The 19280-nt window shown below is 41.5% G+C and overlaps 1 protein-coding gene across 1 annotated transcript in view; it reads right to left on the bottom strand.

Moving 5' to 3' along the window:
* RSPH10B (radial spoke head 10 homolog B) overlaps positions 1-17872 on the bottom strand; it is a 57788-nt gene extending 39916 nt beyond the window's left edge. Inside the window, exons 1-7 of the mRNA XM_063088293.1 lie at positions 17619-17872; positions 13443-13518; positions 10199-10267; positions 8262-8435; positions 5721-5806; positions 4910-5030; positions 863-1039 (exon numbers count right to left, since the gene is read on the bottom strand). Coding sequence (XP_062944363.1) covers positions 863-1039; positions 4910-5030; positions 5721-5806; positions 8262-8435; positions 10199-10267; positions 13443-13518; positions 17619-17872 — 957 coding nt within the window. The remainder of the gene's footprint in view (positions 1-862; positions 1040-4909; positions 5031-5720; positions 5807-8261; positions 8436-10198; positions 10268-13442; positions 13519-17618) is intronic.
* Positions 17873-19280: the final 1408 nt, after the last annotated feature.

The following is a 19280-nucleotide window of genomic DNA, read 5'->3' as shown; positions in this document are numbered from 1 at the left end:
AGTTTAGGAAAAGTTTTTTTAGAAAAACATTAGTATATGTACATTGATAGCTTTTTCAAGAATTTGGAGCCTTTTATTAGTTTGTTCTGAAGGTATATGTTTAGTCCACATATAATCAGGCTTCTGGAGTCTTGCATCATTGTGTAAATCCTCTCCTTCCACCTCTTCCACCTCCCCCTCCTCTCGTCTTTTTTTCTCCTCAAAAGCTCTCCCCAACTTCAAGCATTTCTAGGTCACAGAATGTGTCTAATTAAACTATGCTAATGACCAGCAGAGTGTCTATCACACAACAGGGACTCTCCTGATATTTGTCCTGCCCAGACCAATAGTCAGTTCCTGACTCAGAGGTGAGCAAATGACCCAATTCAGCTCTATGAAATGAAACAGAGCTTCTAGGAAAAGAGTTTCTTCTCTTCTTGTAGTTAGTGAGAAATGGAATGTGAAGCCTGGAACATTCATCCTGCAATCATGAGGAAGAGACAGCACAAGGGAGAAGCTGACATGGTGGGAGATACTGTGGATAGATGGAAGAGAAATCCTGCTGTCACGGAGCCGTTGTAACAAACCAACCCTGAGCCCACATTGTTCTTTATTATATATGGCAGATTAAGCTAGATTGTCTGTTACTTGTTACCCAACACACACAGACACACAATACAAACTAGTTAAATAACCTCTAAATATATAGGCAATCGATAATATGCTGGAAATATTTGAAAATTCATATAATCACCTTAACAAAACAGTAAGTTATTCTATACAAAATGAATAATGCAATTTACTAGAGAATGACACGCCTTTTACTGTATTTCAATTGTGTAAAATAATCTTTGAAATGTAATCCTCACAGGTCTATACTCACCATGCCATGTTTTTTATTGGAAATCCATTCTCCATCATACATAGCTCCACTGGCGTAGTAAAACTTCCCATGTCCATGACGACATCCATTTACAAACTCTCCTACATACTCATTTCTCAAAGGATACTGGGAGTAGGGGATTCTCTTTAGAAACCATGTGTGTGTCCCAAAGCCATTCTGAAAAGAAAGCAAATTGCCACCAGAAATGCTCAAAATATTTCCCCTTTTCACATGAATCCATTTAAAATTAGGACAAATACAATGATAATTTGCAGGGGCAAAGAACACAGATTTCGTAGTCACAAAGACTTGGGTTCAATCTTAGTTCAGCTACTTACTAACCAGTCTTTTGACATAAGGCAAATTATTTAAGCCCTCTAGGTTCTTCATCTGTAACACAGGAATAACACCTATCCTGCAGTTTGGATGTAAAGATTGAAGACATGTATATGAAATGTCTGGCTTAAAAATAATTATTTTAATTTTTTATTTTTTTAACATACAAATTGACAGAAGTACCTCCTTCTCAATCCCACTTTCCAGAGATAACCACTAATTAGGTTTGAGAATTCATCTGTATTTTCCCCCAGGGACATGCAATCATACATATTAAATCAACATATTATATGTACATATAATTATATACATATACAATTTTTTCACAATTTGGGGGATGATTCTACATATACCATTCTGTAATTTCTGGGTATATACCCAAAAGAATTGAAAGCAGGGACTCAAACAGGTATTTGTACACCCATGTTCATAGCAGCATTATTCACAATAGCCAAAAGATGGAAATAACCCTAGTGCCCATTGACAGATGAATGGATAAACAAAATGTGGTATGTATAATCAGCCTTAAAAAGGGAGGAAATTCTGACACGTGCTACAACACGGATGAAGCTTGAGGACATTATGCTAAGTGAAATAAGCCAGTCACAAAAGGACAAATACTGTACGATTCCATTTATATGAGGGACCTAGAATAGTCAAACTTGTAAAGACAGAAAGTAGAATAGTGGTTGCCAGGGCCTGGAGGGAGGGGGAAATGGGCAGTTAGCATTTAGTGGGTAGAGTTGCAGTTTTGCAAGATGAAAAGAGTTCTGTGAATGAATAGTGTTTATGGTAGCAACAACATGAATGTACTTAGTGCCACTGAACTGTGCACTGAAAGATGATAAATTTTATATTACGTGTATTTTACTACAATTAAAATTTTTTAAAAAATAAATCCAGTGTCTCTATTCATGTCAAAGTAGACTTCAGAGGAATGGAAATTACCCTGGTTAAAGAAGAATATTACATAATTATAAAAACAGTCAATTCACCAAGAAGACATAAAAGTCTTAAATTTGTTTGCACCTAACAACAAAGGCTCAAAATATACAAAGCAAAATGATAGATCTGAAATGAGAAACATACAATTGTACTTGGATACTTCAACACTCTTCTTTCAGAATTGGATAGAACAAGTGAACACAAAATTAGTAATGATATAGGAGAGCTGAACAACACTACCAACCAATTTGATCTAATTGACAACTACAGAACACTCCACCCAAGAAAAGCAGAAATACATTTAACACTCATCAAGATAGACCATATTCTGGGCCAAAAAATAAATCTCAATATATTTAAGAGAAATACAATCATACAAAGTATGTTCTCTGGCCACAGTAGAATTAAAAACAAGGGGAAAAAAATCAACAATAGAAAGATATCTGGAAAATCCCCAAATATTTAGAAATTAAACAACATACTTCAAAATAACTTACAGGACAAGGAAGAAATCATAGCAAAATTGGAAAATGTTTTGAACTGAACAAAACTTAAAATACAACATATCAAAATTAATGGGATACAAATAAGGCAGAGGAAACATTATAGTATTAAATGCTTATATTAGAAAAGAAGAAATGTGTCAAATCAATAAAGTTTCCATCTTACAAATCTAGGAAAAGAAGAGCAATTAGACCCCAAGCATCTAGAAAGAAGGCAATAACAGAACAGATATCAATTACGTTGAAAACAAAAAGAATCAGAGAAAATAAATAAAACTAAAACTGGGGGCTGGCTGGTTAAACTTGGTTAGAAGCGATGCCAATAACACAAAGCTCAAAGATTTGGATCCCCATACAGGCCAGCTGCCAAAAAATTTAAAAATTAAAATTAAAAAATAAAACTGGCTCTCTGAGAAAATTAATAAAATGGATATACCTCTAGCAAGACTGATGAAGAAAAAGAGAGAAAACACAAATTACTAATATCAGGAGAAAGAGGGAACATTACTAAAGATTTTATGTACTTTATTATTATTTTTTTTTCTCCCCCGCCCAGATTTTATGTACTTTAAAAGAATAGTAAGGAATGTTATGAACAACTTTATGCCAATAAAGTTAACAATAGCTATGAAGTGGACAAATTCCTTGAGCAACACAAACTTACAAAGCTCACTGAAGAAGAAATAGATAACCTGAATAGCATATTGTCTACTAAAGAGATTTAATTTATATTTAATTGTCCACAAAGACAACTCCAGGCCCAGAAGGCTTCCCTGGCATATTCAACTGAACTGTTAAGGAAGAGATAATACCAGTTCTACTAACTCTTCCAGAAAATTGAAGAGAAAAGGATACTTCCCAACTCATTTTATGAAGCCAACATTACCCTGATTACTGAAATCTGAAAAGGATAAGAAAAGAATAGTATAAGGGGCCAGCCTGTGGCTCACTCAGGAGAGTGCGGTGCTGATAACACCAAGGCCACGGGTTTGGATCCCATATAGGGGTGGCCCGTTAGCTCACTGGGTGAGCATGGTGCTGACAACACCAAATCAAGGGTTAAGATCCCCTTACTGGTCATCTTTTTAAAAAAGAAAAGAAAAGAATACTATAAATCAATATTCCTCATGAACACAGACACAAAATTTCAAAGTATTAGGAAATTGAATCCTGCAAGATATGAAAAGGATAATAATATCATGACTAAGGTTGGTTTATCTCAGGAATGCAAGGTTGGTTCAACATTTGAAAATCAATCGATGTAATTCAACATATCAACAGATTAGAAAAGAACCCATATGATCATCTGACTGGAGGCAGAAAAAGCATTAGACAAAATTCAGCATCCATTCATAATAAAAACAGTCTGCAAATTAAGAATCAAAGAGAGCTTCCTGAACCTGATAAATGGTATCTATGAAAAGCCTACAGCTAACATCGCAGTTAATGAAAAACTAAATTCTTTCCCACTAAGATCAGAAACAATGTAAGGATTTCCCCCTCTCCCCACTCCTATTCAACATCCTACTGAAGGTCTTAACAAGCCAGGTGCAATACAGTAAGGACGGGGGAAATTGCATACAGATTTGAAAGAAAGATATAAAGTTGACTGTACTTAGAAACATGATTGCCTACATAGAAAATCCCAGGGGCTAGCCAGTTAGCTCAGCTGGTTAGAGTGTGGTGTTATGACTCCAAGGTCAAGGGTTTGGATCCTCATGCTGGCCAGCTGCCCAAAGGAAGGGAGAAAGGGAGGGAGAGAGGAAGGAATCCCAAAGAATCTACAAAAAAAAAACCAAAAACTAAACCTCTTTTTTTTTGCTGGCCAGTACAAGGCAACTAGAATTCTTATGTGAGTTCAGCAAGGTCCCCAATTACAGATCCATATATAAGATATCAGAAAAATCCTAGTTATATGAACTATATAAAATTAGCTATATAAAGTTTTTCTTTTCTGTTCAGGAAATCCATAACTTCTAAAGTATAAATAATAGTCTCAGTCCGTATAGGATCCATAGGAACTTATTAATCTGCTGGTGGCAGAACCCAGCTTGTATGAGACCGTTAGAGAAGACAAAATATTAAAACAGCAATAAAAAAGCAGAGTTGAGACCGTAAGTAGTACTTTGAGTTTCTAAATTTAGCAGAGTTTAAATTTCACATTACCATCATACCATATCATTCCAGATAATACATGTGCTAACGATCAGCAGAGCATCTGCCTCTGGGTAGAAGCTGCTGAGACGCCCAGGCTGGGGCATACCTGGATGCCCCACTCCCACTGGCCGGTGTATTCCTCACTGGTACTCAGCCACCTCATTCTCCCTTCTCCGTGGCGCATGTTGTCTTCCCACTGGCCTTCATATATGTTTCCAGATTTGTAACTAGCACAAGAGAAACCCATGGAAAACAATCAGTTACCTTCATATACAACATTCCCCTTTAAGACTTTCTTTTAAACTTTCCCCCTGAACACCTTTGAAGAAATCCAACCCTGTGCCATACAATCTTCCCTGTATTTAAATTCAGTGGGTAGGCATGTAGTCGGTAAAAATAATCATCTTAGGGCAGAGTAAATCACTTTATTAAACCTTCTGACTATTTAATCAGGTGACAAAGTAGGTAAGAGCAGTGTTTTTAAATCTTTTCAAAATAATTCCCTATTGTATTACTAGTTAGTATTTTGCCCCCAAATATTTTAATCCTTAAAATATTTGACTATCAGCTCAATCTAACATAAAGTAAATGTGTCAACATTCTTCAGAAAACATACACCTAATAATGCAGATCTGTGATTAATACAGAGAACATAGAAAGGCAGTTGCTACATATAATAAAGTGAAACAGTATGATTAGGTATTATTTAATATGGTGTTTTTCCCCAAATTTCCCATAGAATATTTTCATCACTATGGAGATTATACTGGGATTAATTTAAATATTCCATCCTGCTCAGACAGAAAAGGCGTTCTCTGTAATTTCTGTACCTTATCTTTAAATAAACTAAGTGAGAATTATTGGGGCCCACCAACACTTTTTCACCCACACCCCAGTGTGGCAGTGGTCATACCTACCATCTGATTCCCCAGCCTTTCTTGATGTTGTATACCCAGTCTCCCTCGTACCAAGAGGTGCCCTCATGATTGTAATAAATGGAGCCCTAAAATGAATAATACCATTTTTACAAATCAAGCATCATAACACAACTGCTCTTTTAAATGTAAAGATAAATATATGAATTTAAGAAGTATAAACTATGCAGAAGTCAATGTCATACTTAGGTAAGACATATAATCCATTCTGTTTCTGTCCTGCGATCAAGAAAATGGTAAAGTGTCCACACCAAGGGAGGAGATAATGTCACAAATCATTACTCCTTCACGAAGTGCCACATTAAGGCCTGGAATGACTACATTCATTATATTCAGGTATATCATTATATTCAGTAACTATTAGTCAAGTAAGTACCTAAAGAAATCCTGTCGTGTTGAATAGCCACACCTTCCATGTAACTGAAGGTCACTCTCCCTTATGTACCAAAACCATGTTTGTTTTATCTGTTTTGACATTCAACTCATTTGCTGCCTCTGAGTGTAAGTGAACACAGCGTAACCTTTCTCTGATGACTCCTGTCAGTGAGCAGTACCTGCCACCGTGCAACGAATTCACATCTACGCTGGGCGGCTTCAAATCGGTTTTTCACTGGTTTATCTATTTATGCGTGTGTGTGAGTGAGTGAGTGAGAGAGTGTGTGTGTGTGTGTGTGTGTGTGTGTGACTTTCCTATTTCTTCCTCATTATCAGGCTAAGTTGTTCTTTCTTGCAGCCATCCTGTTGCTTCTGTCTATAAGTCACTGTCCCCAACCCCTCCAATATGTCCGATATGATCTGCTGTGAGTTAAACACACACACACATACACACACAATGGAACAGTCTGGTAACGCCTGAGGAGAGCAGGAGAGCGAAGGTGGTCTCAACGGGTGGTCCTCCCCGTGATGTGGGCTGACGACAGGCCGGGGTGCTCAGGCAGGCTTAGTCGCGGCCCTCGATGGTTCTCTCCCAACTCTCTTGCCCGCATGTGTTGAGGAAGAAGGCTGGACTAGATCTCTAATTCCCCTTCAGACTCTGAAATCCAGATATTCCTTTATGCACAGACTGTAAATCCACCGTGGTCTGTGAGAGACTTTTCAGGCGACTTCCAGAGACGGGCACATACCTCACAGAAGGGCTGCTCGCTCCCGTTTTTATCCACCTGGCAGCTCCGCTTACGAGAAAGTCGGTACACAGACCAGGTCTCTTCAGGAGACGCAGAACAGAAGCTGGGATTTGATGACCTGTGCTGTTTGGATGAAACGGCTTCTGCAGCCAGAATTCTCAAAGGTTTCTCAGGGCTCACGCAGGCCCACTTCGCCCGCCCCTCCAGAGGGAGAGGCACTGATTTCTGTGGCGCTTCCAAAAAAGGCATCAGACTCCACCCATGTACTGCGTTTACCTTCTTCCTCGGTAGGCAGTCATAAATGATAAACACGGAAAAACGGAGTCCCCAGTTGTTTAAGAAACCACGTGTGAATGCTGCAGGATCACAGACTTCCGAAAGGTAATACCCTCCCCGGTGACAGGTTCCAACCTATTCATCTTAACCAGTAATGATAATAATGGTAGACTTTTTCTTTTTTCTATGACATTTTTTAAAAACTACAAATTTTAAAAATTCTAAAAGTTGCTACGGCGTTTTATCATCCTATACACAAGCAAAACAGTTATACCAAAAATGTCATCCTTGGTTCAAAGTGAACATAGCCCACATTGATGGCAGGGATGTAAAATGGTTCAGCTAACGTGGAAAAAAGTTTGGTGGTTCCTCAAAAAGTTAAACATACAGTTACCACATAACCCAGCAATTCCACTTTTGGGTGTGTACCCAAAAGAACTGAAAACAAGTACTGTACTCAAATAAATCCTTGCACACATATTCACAGCAGCACTGTTCCCAACAGTCAAAAGATGGAAACAGCCCAGATGTCCCTAAAGGGATAAACAAATTATGGTAAATACAATGGAGTATTATTCAGCCATAAAAAGGAAGGAAGTACTGACTCATGCTACGACCTGGACGAACCTTGAAAACATGCTCAGTGAAAGAAGCCAGACACAAAAGATCACGTATTATATGATTCCATCTTTATGAAATGTCCAGACTAGGTAAACCCACAGAGACAGAAAACAGATTAGTGGTTGCAGGGGGCGGGGAGTAACTGCCTAATGGGTATGGGGTTTTATTTTGAAGTGATGAAAATTTTGCAAGACTAGACAGACATGGACAACATTGTGAATGTACTTAATGCTGTGGACTTGTACACTTTATTTTTGTTTTCTTCGTTTTGAATTGTACACTTTAAAATGATTATTTAGGTGATGTGCAATTTCACCTCAATAAACAAAAAGTGAACCTGAAGAAATAAATTAGTAGAGAGAACCATGAAAAATACAGTAAAACCAAAATATCACTAAGTTAAAAAAAAACACAAGTGGACGTGCCCCAGCTGCCACTTCCCGCCCGCCGTGTTGGTACACTCTGCTCACGGTGGGACTCCGCCCGCGGCTGCCTCACCCACCTTCCCGTGTCGCTTGCCCTGGCACCAGTGGCCGATGTAGGACACGGGCTGCGTGCTGCACTTGAACACGCCGAATCCGTTCCTCATGCCTTTGACCACTTCTCCTTCGTACGTGCTGCCATCCGGCCACGTGTACATGCCGTGGTTCATGGGGATGTTCTTCACAAAGTCCCCCTATGGGAAAAGGGCCATGAGGGTAACAGAGAGAAGGCAGGGGATCCCTGATCCCGTGGGCTCTTTGTGATGCCTCCTTGACTCCGGATAATACTCCTGTCTCTCCTCCGTGGAAACAGCAGAATCCCCTCATTTTCTCTCCTCCTTCCTTCTCTGTGTTTCCCATCCTCTCTCACCCGAGGCCCCGGCAGAATAAAATATCTGGAAGGTTGTGTGTAGACTAAGCTCCAAGAGGCAAGCAGGTGACACGGTAAGGGATGGCTTCCAACCCCGACCCTGGGAACTCTAGATTCTTAGAACCCACCTCCAGGGAGGCTAATCACTGTTCCCTCCAGGAGATTTGGATGAATAGCCAGGCTTAGCGGTCACTGATGGAAACCCTTCTCTCTGCCTGTGTTTCATCAAAATACTCTGCAGACGTCAGTCAACCACCCACCCCGTGGGCACCTTCTAAAGCTCCGCTCTGGGAAGGACCAGGTGTCTGCTGAGTGGGCAGCAAACAGTACGATACACATCAGCCCAGAGCCACCGGATTCTCTTTCAGGAGTCTGAACTCACTGGGGTCAGCACAGAAAAGAGGACAATGTAGCCTGACCTGACCACTGGCCAGATTGCATGAGGCCAGCTGACCTTTGGAGGACACTTCTGTGACAGCCCAAATCCTGCCCCATAAACCCTCCTGACTGGGCTGGTACAGGGGTCTGTGCCTGCAAGAATGACCCCAGCTCCACCCCCAAGAGTTTCCAGAGATGTGAAGCAGAGGAAATTCCTTGGCAAATCGCCATTCAGGGATCAGAAACCTTGAATATTGGCCACAGGCTAGAAGGCAGGATGTCTCGTGGGAAGGGAGTTCCCCCAGAAAGGCTGACCCCAAACCACTGTTGGAACCCACTCCTCAGGATCCCCTGGGCCTTGAGGTTCTCTTTCTCCTGAGACTGAGGGTCGACCCCTCTGTCACTTTCCCTGTGCCTCTGCCTCCAGTCTCCCACCATCCAGCTCCAGGCCGCTGCCCTCCTGGCCCAAACTTGGCCGCATCGTCTGGCTATTATTTGAATAAGCACATTATGTGTGTGAGTTTTCAGTGTCTTCATTTCCATTTATAACCACCATCGTGTTAGCAAATCTGCAACTGAGATTTTTAGAATAGCATTTCGGGCACTTTGTGGGTGGGAGTTAAAATTGGTATAATCGCTTGGAGAACAGATCTGTCCTAGCATCAGTTTAAAAATACACATTCCCCTCAACCCAGCAGGATGGGCTAAGTGAACAGAATACAAGCAGCCAGTGAAAATAGTTAGATCTGGATGAATGGATATGGTTTGATATCTAAAAAATAAAGGTACAGAAAATAGTATATAATAAACTATTTGTGTTTGTATAAAGGAGGAAGTGCTAAATTCACATAAGGGGATGGCCAGTTAGCTCAGTTGGTTAGAGCGCAGCCTTGTAACACCAAGGTCAAGGGTTTGGATCCCCGTACCGGCCAGCCACCAATATATAAATAAGTACATACACACATACATGCATGGGCGTTGTATATGCATAGAACACGTAGATACCTCTACACTCTACTAATGAAAGCAGTAACAACAATTACTACAGTGGGTTCCATGCAGTCACGAGCTACTATATCCCTTGGTTTTGTGAATTTTTTTAAATCTAGTACTGAATTACTTTTACGAAAACAGTATGTCTACTTGTAGAAACCTGACCATTAAATTTCATAATTACAGTTTAGAACTATAGCTTACTATATGCTTTACCTCATATTTCAATCCATCGGCCCAAAGATAAGTCCCTTGTCCATGCATGAGTCCTTCTGAAAACATACCCTTCAAAACAAAACAAAACCACAACCTTAGAATGCAGTTGTTGACTTTACACCACGTCTGCCGTCCACAGCGTCAGTTCTCAGAACAGAGCCTCAACCCCTTCCACGCATGTGAATATGCCGCTGACACGCCTGGTGACAGCAGGACAGCCCAGCTGTGAGCTGGCACTGCATTGTGGTTTGTCCTGTTCGAAAAAGGATCTAAGGAGGAGACCAAAAATATCCAGTTCCCTAAAACTTATACCAGGCAGTCCCGAGAAATTATTAAAAATGAGCTGTAAATTCAATGAGTCTTCCTCTCCTACTTAAGTTATTGGAAAACTCTATAGTTCAAAAGAATTCAAATACTTTTGGTTTTGCACTCCCAAATTTAAGGATTTTTTTAAAAGATTTAAACTAGATTAAATTATTAAATGATTAAAATCATTATCTGAATATCAGAAATGATTACATTTATAAATTTCACCCTTCCTGTCTGTTTTCCCTTACTGGGATTTATCTGTGTGTGTGTGTGTACTGTCATATACATACAGGTAGGTATACAATGTACAGTTGTCATAGGTAATTTACATTTAAAGCACCTATTGTTGAGCAGGCCCGTGGCTCACTTGGGAGAGTGTGGCGCTGATAACACCAAGGCCACGGGTTCGGATCCCTATATAGGGATGGCCGGTTTGCTCACTGGGAGAGTGTGGTGCTGACAACATCAGGTCTAGGGCTAAGATCCCCTTACCGGTCATCTTTTTAAAAATAAAAAAAAGCGCCTATTGTTAACATATAGGACCTAGTCACAACAAACTTAACACACATGAATGTGTAAGTGCAGTCAGAGTAGACAATGATAAAGTTACATTTCTTAGAAATGTAAATGTAAAATTACATTTCTAAGAAAGTTCTTTCTTAGAATCATCTGGTTAGAAACAGGGTGGGTGATGGAGAAAAACAAGAGTCTAATGTATAAATGGTAGTTCTCCAACTCTGCTGTGAACCAGAGTCCTCTGGGGGCTTGTTAAAGCACAGATTGCATGGCCCACCCCAGGGACTCATCAGCAGGTCTGGTTGGGACCCAAGAATTTACATTTTTAAAAAATTCTCAGGTGCTGCAGATGCCACTGGCCCTGGGGACCACACTTTGGGAAGCACTGCCCTGACTTCACTAGCAGGAAAGTACATTACATCAATCCAGGGTAACATGGACTTACGGCAGACAGGGCTGGCACTCAGGAAAACTGTGGCAGCAGCCCAGCGATTTTCAAATTGACCCGGGTTTGTATCATGGAATCAATTTAGTGCATCACAACAACCAGAATTTTTATTTTAACAAACGAGAATAGAAAATATCAGGATGCATCCACATGGAAAGGGTAAGTGTGCTTTTGTGAAACGTTTGTTTTTACTTTCTATCTTTATACACACACATGTGTATATGGGGGACTGTGATCTAACAATGTGACAAAACTTGGTCTGACCGGCTCGGGCTGGGGGCTACTGAGTGATTCTGCCGGGTCTGCCTCCTTCCCCTTGCTGCAGTCCAGTGGTGTTGTCCCCTCTCAGGCCCCAGGAATTCTAGGAATTGAAAACCTGTACTAATGCATAAAATATCAGTCACTCTCATGTAAAACAACCCCAGGGGGGCAAATAACCACCCCTGTTCTCATTACAGGGGCATTTTGAGGGGTGGCCTAAACCCAAACAAGCACAAAAACTTAAAGCAGAAACTTGCATCATAAAACAAATGACAGAAAACAATATAAAAGAGATCCAACTAATGATTACTTCTCATCGGAGTCATCTGAGTCTCACGAAAATATGGAATGTTTACAAAGCAAGTAGATGGCAGTGGGCAGGGAGGGGTCCTCTAGAAATGGGGGTGTTCCTCGCCCACCTGAGTGGGAAGGGCCAGGCTGCCACATACTTTAGCATACCTGAGCAGCCAGGCAACTGCATACCTAAGAGCACTCAGGCAGCACCTTTGGGGCAGCAGGAGTTATGCTGTGTGAGCATCATGGGTCAAGGCTGTAATGGAGCACAAGGCATCATTTTGAACTGTTATGTACAGTGCTGCATGTGAGCACAGTGGTGCAGACTCTGGGGTGAAGACTCTGGTGAGAGGACTCTATTGAGGACACATGGAACATCTTGGATGCCAGAGTCAGAGCAAAGGCCAGATGGGACATTCACCTGAATGAATATCGTTCAGCCATAATGAATGGCATCTTTGAACAGAATTTTTATGACTCAGGAAAATGAACGTGTTGTGTGTTAAGGGGAAAAAAGTCAGGGTACCAAAACCCATACCTGATGACCTCAGCTACAGAAATGTGTTCTCCTATGATAAGCACATATTTCTTTGATAATCTGAATGAATGATGAATGAATGAGTGAATAGATAAATATCTTCTTAGTAGCATTATTAATAAAGGCAAAAAAGGAAAAATCCCTACAGTATCCAACAACTATGGAATAGTTACGAACAGTAAGTCAGAACATGCTGTGATATCAAAAGTAACAGTCGTGGAGGGGGAGTGGAGAGGTAGTGTGTAATGGGGACAGTGTCAGTTTGGGAAGAAGAAAAAGTTCTGGGGATGGACAGTGGTGACAGCTGCACAAAAATGTGAATGTGCTTAATGCTACTGAACTGTACATTTAAAAATGGTTAAAATGATAAATGTTATATTTTACCACAACAGAAAACAAAACAAAACAACTTTGAAGACCATACAACAATACAAAGATGCATAAGCGAAAAAAGATTCACCGTACAGGCCAACCACCAAAAAAGGAAAAGAAAAGAAAAGAGAAAAAGATTCAGATGTTACCTACAAAATTAACACACCATGTAAAAATACTGATACAACATTCAAGGAATAAAAGGAGCATAGCAGGTTGATCACATTTACGGCAAAAGGATGGTGACTCTTTATTATTTGCTTTAGTGACCTTGCTGTTGTTTGCACGATAAACAGAAATCAGGAAAAGACAAAAACCTAAAGTGACTACTTCAGTTATACCGAGCCATATTTTTACTGTAAGTATGTAATCAGGGTTCAAAATAAAATCAGCATGATGTACTTCGTTTCTTTTGAATCAGTGGACTTCAGTGAAGATTGGTGATTCTAAAACTATCACTCCACACCTTCCTCCCCGCCCTGCGGGTTCCCAGGCACATCACTCACGTGGTAGGTAGAGCCTCCTTGGAAGACTGCAAAGCCTTCTCCCTCATACAGTCCACGGACTTTTTCCCCTTCATAGCTGCAAAGAAATAGAGCTAAAGAATAAACCTAAGTGACAGTGGGTTAAAATATATAATTAGAAGGTTGAACAGAGGATAACAGAATTTTGGGGTGGTGAGGAACAGGGGGTCCCTGTTTAATCAGTAGAGTTTCTGTTTGGGACAATGGACAGGTTCTGGAAACAGGTAGTGATGATAGTTGTACAACAATGTAAATGTACTTAAAGCCATTAAATTCACTCAATGAACATCCCCCAAGTGCCTGTGTCTAGGTGCCTGTCCTCCTCTGAGTCCATTGACAGAGCTATGGACAAGACTGGCAAGTTCCTGCCCTCGGGTGCTTATGGTCCACTGAGAAGAGACAGACAGTAAGCAGGAAACCAATGAACAAGATAATTCCAGACCATGTTCAGTTTTAGTGAAAGCAATGATCGGGTAATGAGACTGGAAGTAGGAGGAGGCTGCTGTACACAGATAGTGAAGACCTCTCTGAAGACACAGATTTGTACTGAGACCCAAAGGACATGAAACAAACAGACAAGAGAAGAAGCCCGAGGAGAGGATCCCAGGAAGAGGAGACAGCAAGTGCAAAGGCCCTGAGGCAGGAAAGAGCCTGACATCTCCAGTCAGCAAATAGAAAGGAGAGTGCAGGGATGGGCAAGGCAGAGGGTGGTACAGGAGGAAGATGAGAGGGAGGCAGGGGCCACGCAGGCCAGGCTTGCTGGGCTGTGATAAAGACTTGCACTAAAATCCAAAGCTCTAAGAGGAATCATGAGAGGCTTTTTAAATTTTGTTTGTTTTTGGCAGCTGGCTGGTACAGGGCTTGAACCCTGGACCTTGGTGTTATCAGCACCATGCTCTGAGTGAGTTAACTGGCCAGCCCCAGATTCATATCTTAAAAAGATCACTGTGGCTGCCACGTGGAGACTGTGGGAAGAGCTAACTCCCAAGAGGGGGCAGCAGAAGGGGAGAGACATGGAAGGTTCCGGCATATTCTGGATAGTTTCTGTTTGGGATGATGAAAAAGGGCAGACATGAGTGGTGGTGGTGGTCGCACAACAATGGGAATGCACTGAGTGCCAATGAATTGTACACTTTAAACGGTTAAGGTAGTAAATTTTATGTATATTTTACCATGATATATTTTTTTTAAAGGATATATTCCATGCTGAGGTGTAGGCTTTGAGGAAGGGTGGTATCAAAAACACTGCCCGGATTTTTAATTCAGAACCAAAAGGATAACTTGTGATGTGTCATATGGCTCGTCTCTAAGCTCGGAGATAAGTGAGGCAAAAACAAACAAACTGGTGACCAAACTGGGCTTATCCCAAGACCCCAAGGAAGATTAAACATTAGACAAATCTATAAATATAATTATTACATCTGCAAATTAAAGAAGAAAAACCATATGCATGTATCATGATGCCAGAAAGGTATTTGATAAATTTTGGCTATTATTTCTAAAAAAATTCTAAGTTATGAGGAAACTACAAAAACATAACAGACTATTTATGAAAAAACAATAGCATACATAATTTTAAGAGTGAAATAATACTGAAATCAATTCCATTAAAATCAGGAATGTTAATGGATGACTGCTTTTATTCCTTATTATTCAATATTGTTTCGGAGGCGCTAGGGAATGCAAAAAAGTCAAGAATTTAAAATTATCAGCATAAATATTGAAGAGATACAAAATTATTTTCATTTGAAAATTATGTGATTACCTGTAAAACTCAAAATATAATGAGAGATTGTGGTAACCTGGGGAGAGGGGCAGGGGAGGGTCTCTTTAAGACATCTCTTCTTTAAGACATCTTAGCATTATTTCATTTATCCCAAGTATATATTACTTCAGTACTTAAAAATAATAAAGCAGAAAGATAAAAAACAAACAAAAATAATAAAGAAAATGTAAGGGATTTTTAGAAGAAATCGTAATAGCTGCATAAATGGTATCGCTGACACCACCCTTCATCCCCAAAACACACACACGTTTCCATGTGCTCTCAGCCTGGATCCTCCTCTCACTCCGTTGGGACATTCAATGCCTATGGCTCCTGCCTCAGGTAACTGCAGGCCCTCTTTCCTGAAACTAACTCAGCACACATGGATGACACTAAGCTCTGAGTTCCTCTAACAACAGCACAATGCAGAACATAATGCACACCACCTATGTAGACCCTATTTCATACTTTTAAATATCCATCTATAGTATTCGGCTGTAGCTGTGAGCTGGCACACAAATAGATCATTAATAAACAGCTGCTGATAATATTCAAACTATAAATCTTGACTGCACACCTTCCAAGGCCTAAGGTCTGGTGTTTAGGCTCTGGGGTTATCTCTGCTATGGAGGAATTTTCAGCCGGGTGGAGAAGGTGAGACCTACAAACACGTTACAGTGCTACATACGCAGTATGTGTGTATGTAATAGAAAGCAGTAAGTATAGTAATACGTAATAGAAAATGGTAAGCGTGATTGAAGGGATTTCAAGTTTAAAGACGTTCAGAGGAAAGTTCCTTCTTATCGGGAATGATTAAATGGAAAAAGGTTGGATCCTGAAGATCGGGTGGGATTTGGTCTTCAGAAACAAGGGGGAAACATGCCAGGAAAGGCAGTCTGTGTAAACAAAGAAACGAACCAGCAGCACCCGTGGGGGAAGTTCGGCTGGGCTCTTGTATTCAGGAGAGCAGAGACAGTCGGGCTAAGGAGTTTTATTCTGTAGACAATGGGAAGAAACTGAAAGTTGTTAAAGAAGGGGAGGGTGCCAACCAGCCTGCAAACGGTTCCCAACGATTCTCACCCTTGTGGAGTCCCTTCCCATACTGAATAGGGCTGACCTGTGTGACCACTAGGATACTGTAGAAAGGACGAGGGTGACTTCCCAGCCTAGATCTCGGAATATGTCATAAAAGATGTATGTGGCTTCTGCCCTTAGATCGCTCACTCTGGGGGAAGCCATCTGCTGTGCTGTGGACTCGGTCAGCTCTACAGAGAGGTCCGTGTGATAAGGAAACAAGACAAGGCTTCCTGCCAGTGGCCATGGGACCGAGTCATGCTGGAAACAGATTCTCCAGCCCAGTCAAGCCTTCAGATGAGGGCAGCCAGGCCAGACACCTAGCTATGGGATTCCAGACCTTGGGAAACCATGTGAGACATATATTGCTGTAAGCTGCTAAGCTTTAGGGTAATTTGTTACGCAGCAATAGATCGCTAATACAGGTTGTGAGGTCAACAGAGCAATGCATTAGGAAGGTTAACCTAAACCAGGAGGCCTGGGGAGAGATATTGGAAGTGGGGAAATCTTTCAGAAATGAGTTCTAATAGCCCAGTCAAGATGTAATGAAGAGTCGATACACAGAGCAAAGCATAGAGAGAAAAGAAATAGGAAAGGCATGGGGAAAGAGGAGGGTAGTTCTGGGTTTCAAGCCTGGACATGTGAGAAGATGGTGGTGCCATTACAGAAAGAAGGAACAACGCAGAAGTTAATAGCTGGGAGAGAAATAGTAACATTCAGAGTAACTTTCTTAGGTGCATATTCTCATTTACTTTCCCCAATTAAGAATCTGAGGCTCAGAAAGGTTGAGCGATGGGTTGATGTCACAGAGCTAAGACTCAGATCCAGATCTTATTTCAAGTCCAGCAGTCCTTAGTTTTGGACACAGGGAGTTTAAAGTCCAGTGGACAATATCCAGTACAGAGTAAAAAATTTGAATCTGAAATTCTAGGAAAACAGTGTTAAAGAAAATAGATTTCTACAGTCATCTAGGGAGACAGTAGGTAAAAGCTACAATGAGAGAAGAGATTACCAAGAGAGAACATGAAAGTGGTAGAAAAAGGAGCATTTAAGACGCAGCCCCTGGGGGACAGGGCAGCAGTGTAAAAAAAAAAAAGATACAGCCCTCAGAGGAGGCCTCAGCAGGGCAAAGCCCGGAACTGCCAGCCTCCCACCAGCATAATGCAAAGACACAACTTGAAAGGGCAGTCCTTTTCTGAGGTGGGGAATCGTGTGATAAGAACAAAAATGCATGAGGATTCATACACTTGAAGCAAAACAAACTTTCAAAAAGTGCCTGATTCACAGTGTTAAATCCTATCTTATCCCATTAAAATCACCTTTCAACTATGAGTTTGGTCAGAATGGGCTCTTCATATTGGGTGGCATCTTCATTCTGCTGTACATTTTGGGACACTTCTTTGGGTCTCGTTTCATTGAGCTGCATTTCCAACGGCGGGGCACCACCTGCAGGGGCTTCCTGCCTAGAGGTGCCCCCATCTTGTTTGGAAAACTCTGGATAATCATTGAGAAATGAGGGGGAGTGGACAGCCTTATCTCCTTTTTTGTCTGCTCTTTTCTTTTCTTTTACCATTGCTTTTGGAAGACGGAAAGGTTACATATACATATCAAGCAGTTCCTTTAGTTGAGAGTTGTTTCAAAGCATTGATGAGTTTTATCTGAAAAATAAAAACTATGTCTGAGAATACACAGGGTTTTCACATGTAGTTAAAATTTTAGCTTTACAAAACGTCACTATCGTTCTCTTCCTAAAGCCTGAAAAATTACAAGTATCATCAGTTTATAAAAATCATACAGTCTCAAAGTTGCATTGGTGGTTCCTAAAATTTTTTTAATTGGAACAATAGTCTGACATTATTTCTTTTCAAATAGTGTTTGGAGAGTAACCCTGTACATCAAAAACGGCTACTTAACCTGTAAAGTCCTGTATGCTGCCAATTCTACCTTAAAAGCCTCTCTCTTAATATGTCCACACTGTAATGTATTCAGGAGCTGGGTTCAGGCTCCTGCATCGCCCATTACCAACTCTGTTCTTAAGCAAGTTGCTTAATCTCCTCTGCCTCTGATATTGACTAGGAATAATAGTACCTTGTCTCACTCACTACATGGGTTAAATGAGATGATGCACAAATTCCTAAAGTACAGGATACAGAGCACAGTCAATAAATGGAATGACTATTTTGTCACTTTCCGTTTTAGAACTTGAAATCGATCATTGGCTGCCTATCCCCTTCAGTACTACCATCGATTAAGGGCCTCTTACACGCCAGACCAAAAAGGATGTCCAAGGTGGCAGAGCTGAGGGGCAAGATTCCAAAACCATAGTTTTCATGGCTGCACTAAAGCATCCTAGTCCATCAAGCAGAACGCACAGATGTGTCCTGGGGTGCAACGTAAGTCTGGTCCCTCTTCCCTGCTCAGTGGACACCCTTGGCCCTCCTCTGCCTGGGTGGCATCCTCTGGACACCCCACCTCCAGCCTTCTCTCTTCCTTCAAGAACCCCATTGCTCTTTCCCGATTTACTGTTTTCAGCGAAGCCATCCCTGGGTAATCTAGCCCAAGATACTGTCACCTCTTAATTTGGACGGGACTTTACTGGTCCTCTGTCAGGGAAATCTGAAATACAAATAAAGCAAACTTCGTTTCCTGTTATCTTTCTGTTCTCCCAGACTTAAGAACTGGGCTCCCGCACTGTCCCGCTCCGGCCTCAGGCCCTCCTCGCCCACCACGCACGTGCTCGGTCCCGGAGGACGCGCCAGTGTCGCCGAGGAGGGAGCCGGGCCGGTCGTTCGTTGTTGCAGAGCGCGCGGGACGGCGGCCCTGGGCGCTCACCTCCCTCCAGGCGCCGGGCGGGATCGGCCAGGCCCAGGAGGTCGGCGCAGACTGCTCTGAGCCCGCGCGTCCCACACGCCTCCGCTCGTCTCTAGGCAACCGCGGCCGCCCGCCCCGCCCCCCACGCTCTTAAAGGGGCCGCAGGGCCG

This window comes from Cynocephalus volans, chromosome 3 (genome assembly GCF_027409185.1).
Source record: "Cynocephalus volans isolate mCynVol1 chromosome 3, mCynVol1.pri, whole genome shotgun sequence".
Classification (NCBI taxonomy): Eukaryota; Metazoa; Chordata; class Mammalia; order Dermoptera; family Cynocephalidae; genus Cynocephalus; species Cynocephalus volans.
The sequence above is the reverse complement of the archived record's forward strand: the minus strand, read 5'-3'. Positions and strand labels throughout refer to the sequence as shown.